A 5,489-nucleotide genomic window follows, 5' to 3' on the forward strand; every position below is an offset into this window, starting at 1 on the left:
AGAATTTTCTGTAGGAAGCTGTTCTGTCTGATTTTGGAATAGTTGAGTTTGTGAGTCAGTAGTTTTTGAAACTTCATTATTGTCAGCCCTAGCATGCTTTTCTTCTACATATAAATTTGAACGGACTTCAGTCTTGCTTTTAATTTTCTCTTTATCCTTCTTAGAATATTTTACTTTTCTGAAATTTGCTAATATTTTATCTGAATCGGCATTACTATTTTGATTTCTGTGTAATTTATCTTTCTCTTTCGCTGTAATTGTGAGAAGTTCACCCGCATCACTGGCAGTCAACTCCATATCAGCATCATAAACAGTCTCTTCAGGCTTCATCTTGTCAGTAAAAAGCAGATTCTTAAAATCTATCTTACTTTCCTTGCTAAATTTAAGAGGTGAAGGAGTAACACGAGATGAGTCACTTGAAATTTCCTGCAAATTCATGTCATTTGTGTTGCTGTGCCTGCTGATACCATGACGAGGCAGATTATTTGAGCTACATTTTTTATCAAAATCCTTTATATTAGGTTGAGTTTTTGACTTATGAAGTACTGCATGTTTCTTTCTTACAGTCACCTTTTCACAGCATGGCAATGAAGGATCATTATATTGTTTTGTAAGCTCCTCAGACTGTCTTACAGATTGTGTATTTTTTACGTGAGTCAGGAAGGCTCTATCACCAGTTAGTTCTGTGCATAATTGATTTTCTGCAAAGAGAAAAACTTCAGCAGCTTGCGGAAAGAAAGGACAGAGTACATTTATCAGAACAAGACAGATTAGTGAAGGTTGGACCAGAAGCATGGGAAATGACAAACTGCATTTTTTTAATTTTACTGAATTCACATATTCCGTGGTTGGTGCTTAAAAATTTAGTTAACTAGAACTAATTTCATATTTTACTAATGTCAGATTTTTGAAATTTGGCATAAATAAAAATGTATTGTTCTATAATAACTGACGTAGTTATCTGATTATCTTATAAGTTTTATTCCGTTCACATTAAAAATGTTACATTTCAGCTGTATTATTTCAATTAACATTATTCTACAAGTGATTGTCAGAACACCCATTATTATGAGTGAGCATTCTGGTTTTCATTTGTTTATTATAGTTTAGGAATCTTACTGTACCTTCTGTATTGCACATCAAGTAATAAATTATTAAATACGAATTCTCATATAGCTCTGAAAAATAAATCACCTGTACAGAAATAGACCATACCTTTTAAAAATACATTTTTGTCAACAGTTGTTTCCACTGGGTCTTTTTCAATTAACTTCTGATTATTTGTACCAGAAGGCACTGATAATGCAAACTTGACTTGATCTGAGTTTATTTCCTTGGACAAAATAGTGGTACATTTAGGAGAATTTTCTATTTCACATGCAGAAGGGCTATCTTGCTGTTTTGTATTATTAGCTCTTGCAGTTAAAGGAAGCTTCAACGGCAGTTCTTTTCTACTGAAAAGTAGAAATTTTACTGTGAAGATTTTAATGACATTTTATGCCTTAACATTCAATAGTTGAAAACATTCCCTTAATAATATATAAAAGTGGAAAACTAACTTTGAAGTATGAAATCTCAGGAGCAAAGGTATTTTTTATGATAAAGTATCTCACTTTGTGCTGATCAGATCCCATGGAGAAAGCAGCAAGTTAGTAAAACACAAGTTTTGTCTACCACTCTCTCTCTCTCTCTCTAAATTAAAAGTTGTAAATATGTAATTTCTGAATTAGACAGAAATTGTTTCTCATTATCTCAAAAATAGCTAGGACAAAATACAAACATTAGTTGTAAAAATATCCAGACACTTACCAACCGCCGCATTTAATATAACCACCTACCTAGCTGACTGCGATGTACTCTTGAACTGCTCATCAGTAGGGCTACTTGGACCAGCTGACAGAGGAAAAGAACTCTGAAGATTCTTTCAAAAGAAAAATGGGGAAGTAGAAACATTTGAGTATTCTCTTATGTTTTAAGTATCAGAGATATCCATAGGAAAAAAATAATGAATGGGTGAAACGATAAAGTACTGATGAAAGGGGGATGATATTCAAACATACACAATAATTAAAAAAAAATATTTTGTAGCAAAACTTATCAAAATCTGTAACCTACTTGCATCTCAAAGCAACGTATACACATAAGTAATGCAAAGTACATGATACATATAGAGACACAGAGCAACACTAAGCAACTGTTTAGAACAGACAAAATTTTTTTAAATTAACTGTAATTTTGCCATGACACAATGACTAACATGGACTATGTTTTCTCGTAAAATTTCCACATGCAAGATATTTAAGCAAGGAAGGCAAGAAGCTCACTCACTGGTGAAGAATACCACATACTGAAATACTGTGCTTTTAAAACAAAACAAAACGAAAAACCCCACCAAAAACCCAACCAATCAAACAAACAAAACCCAAATTACTTCATCAGGGATAAGTGATATTTAACTTTTAGATATTAACTTTTAGATACTTTGTAAACAAGAATAAATCCTAAATTTTTAGCGTAAGCAATAGCAAAATTTGATTGATATCACTAGACTAAGGTTTGATCCCAAGTTTTAAGGAATGGGGTTCAAAAAACATCTTACCTCAGAAAGACTGCTTATTTCTATTGCAGTTAAGAGATTATAATTCAAAAATGCTTCTGTTTCTATAAGAGTTTTATTCTGCATGTAAAAGAAAGGGTAATTTAAAAAATATTTTAAGTGGCTTCTGGCTTAAGAAAAGACAAGATGTAAAGGTGAATCTATGGGTTGTTTTTTGTTGGCTTGTTTGTGTTTGTTTGTTTTTTAAATAAAATAACTATAGATAGGCATACACACTGATGGACAAAATAGTTAGTCCAAAAAATACTCTGAAAGAAGGAGCAAAAGTGAATACTCTGCTACCAGATGACATAACTTCACAAATCTGAGATGTAAATTTTAAATCATCGTTTTTAGAAGCAACATCAAGTTTTCAAAAAATATAAAAGCTTGATCAAGCTGATCTAAGTTTAAATTACATTATTTGCAGCATACCAAACATTTTAGCTTTTGACGAAGCAAGGTATTATGAAGCTGCAGCTTTTTGACTTCCTTCTGAAGAAAAATCTTCTCATTCTTTAGCTTCCGAGAATTTTCTTTCTCCACACTCAAAGCCACAGCTAATGCTTTATTATTTTGTTTTAAAGATACTTTAAATATAGATGAGTTATCTAAAGGAGACAAAATCGTATTATTTTCAACAGTTTCAATTCCTGGCCCTTTCTCCATGAACTGTCTCTATATAACATTTTTATTTGTAGGTTTTGGTGGAGCAATAGCAAAGCCTAACACTTTCTAATATAACACTGTTTCTGTTGGCTGTCATTCTGATGACTACTCTGTCAGCTTCAAGTACAAGTTTCTTTCAGGCGCAGATTCTGCTCTAGTTTGGATTTTATTTTTTTTTAGTTATGTTAAGAAAAAACCATTTAAAAATTGGTAAGTTTCACAGGCATTAAAACGTTTCAAAATTTCTAAAAACCAAATATACATTTTACAAATTAAAAAGTTCTAACATTTTAAGGATAAATGTGAGTTTTGACAACAGAAAGAAAAAAAGCTTTAAATTAGAAATATACCTCCCACTGTCCTAATTAAAACCTGCCTACTTATATCATTTTTTCCAGTGGCGCTGCATGTTACCAAGATTAATTTTTTTGCCTCACATTCATAGTATACACAGCGTTGACTTGAACTCAAGGCAGAGGCAAGTGTGACCATATTCTTCTATAGTACAAAAAGGAGGAAGGTTAGCTTTAAATCTGCTCCAACTACATCTCTTCATTAGCTTATTGCTTCTGTGATCTGTAATCCAAAATTTGCAAGGCCTTATTTTTTTGCTTTGGGAAACAGGCAACAACAGCGGAACCTTGTTAATCCAAATGTTATGCTTTGAAATTACTATTCACCTTAGTGAATTATTTGTATTACTGCAGTGTGGAGGCTTCTAAAGCCTATTATTAATCTATACTGTTTATTTTTCCCTGAAAATTACTTTAGACATAAAGCCACAGTAAGTTCAAATATATATACATAAAACCAAACAAAAATATATATACAAACAACAAAATTTCTTACCATATTGATGACAGAAAGAGAAGCAGAAGTCAACATTCACCTAAACGTGCTGCTTGAATTACAGAGCTCTGACATAGTGGTGTTTCACTACATATATAGATTCCCTATCTCTCCCAGAAGAGGATCTGAGATGTTCCAGAGCCAGAAACAAAACCCAACCATCTACCATAACAAACCTATGTCTGAATTTAATCCTGACTTACTGGGACAACAAAGTACCATCCTGCAAGTGATTAAATCAGCAGATTAATATTTGTAGTTTTCCTTGATTCAGTAAATGACTAGAAGCAGCTTATATTAACCTCATTTTGTGAATGGGGGTACTAGGTATTGTACTGTGGCAACTATATTTTAAAAGGTCATTGTTTTTACTCATTTTGGTACTACAGTTTTTTGACACCTCAAATGGATGTGGACACAGATGCTAGAAACACACTTGAGTACACTTTTAAAAAACATTGCTGTGCTGAAGAGCAAGCGCTGAAATAAACAACTTACAACTATGTGTATTACCTTTCAAACTCTCCTAAAATTCTCAACATAACATACTGATACTTTTAACAGGAAATAATGTTAAATACAATTACTATTCCTTTTGAAGTCATACATTCCAAGTACAGTAACTGGCTTCAGTTTTAACAGGACTTACTTATTAATTTAGTTTTGATTTTAGATGCTAAAGAAGCATTCCGTTTTGCAGCTTGTAATGGTCCATTCTTCTTCTTCACATGTCCTTTAACAGCATCCGAGGTGAAAATGGTAGATGATTTAGCAGTTGCCCGTTTATCCATCATCGGAATGAACCTGGACATTGCCAAGAAGTATGCCCAAATAATACATGATGTTTCTCGCACTTTTTAAAATTACATTTTGTTACCTCTTATCAGGATTTGTTACCTCTGAAGTTGAGAAAATTACTTCAGTCTTTACCTTTGTTCAATTAATTCAAACAGGTTAATAAATTGTTCCTTGAGACTTAAGACACAATCACAGAGTGGCAAAATATTTAACTAATAAACATGAAGACTAAAAGGATCACAGATTTCTGATCTTGCCCACTCCCTCAAGTTACCTATCCAAGTTTACCCTTAAAAGGGGGGAAAAAACCAAGGTTATATCACTTCACAATATGACCAGAACAGCTTTTGCTTTGTCAGGACAAATGTTAAATGGAAGCATTTAAATGAACCGCATTATAAATGCTATAAATCTAAATTGTGAGAGGGACCGGCCCTCAAGCACCGGCAGCACAAGGCAGTGGTGTCCCAGCAAACCGCTCGCACAGCCGGGCTCCTCCGCCCACCGACCCTCAGCTCTCTCCCGCCCTCCCGCCCAACAGGCGGCACGCGCGCGCCCGCTCCCGCCTCACCCCAGG

At 33.7% G+C, this 5,489-nt stretch overlaps 1 protein-coding gene across 1 annotated transcript in view; it reads right to left on the reverse strand.

Moving 5' to 3' along the window:
• The window catches only part of LOC104545925 (shugoshin-like 2), a 10,812-nt gene extending 5,907 nt beyond the window's left edge, over positions 1-4,905 (reverse strand). Inside the window, exons 1-6 of the mRNA XM_010191177.1 lie at positions 4,764-4,905; positions 3,032-3,207; positions 2,600-2,677; positions 1,839-1,921; positions 1,216-1,454; positions 5-701 (exon numbers count right to left, since the gene is read on the reverse strand). Of these exons, the coding sequence (XP_010189479.1) occupies positions 5-701; positions 1,216-1,454; positions 1,839-1,921; positions 2,600-2,677; positions 3,032-3,207; positions 4,764-4,905 (1,415 nt within the window). The remainder of the gene's footprint in view (positions 1-4; positions 702-1,215; positions 1,455-1,838; positions 1,922-2,599; positions 2,678-3,031; positions 3,208-4,763) is intronic.
• Positions 4,906-5,489: the final 584 nt, after the last annotated feature.

Source organism: Mesitornis unicolor, unplaced genomic scaffold (genome assembly GCF_000695765.1).
Source record: "Mesitornis unicolor isolate BGI_N332 unplaced genomic scaffold, ASM69576v1 scaffold52308, whole genome shotgun sequence".
NCBI classification, from domain to species: Eukaryota; Metazoa; Chordata; class Aves; order Mesitornithiformes; family Mesitornithidae; genus Mesitornis; species Mesitornis unicolor.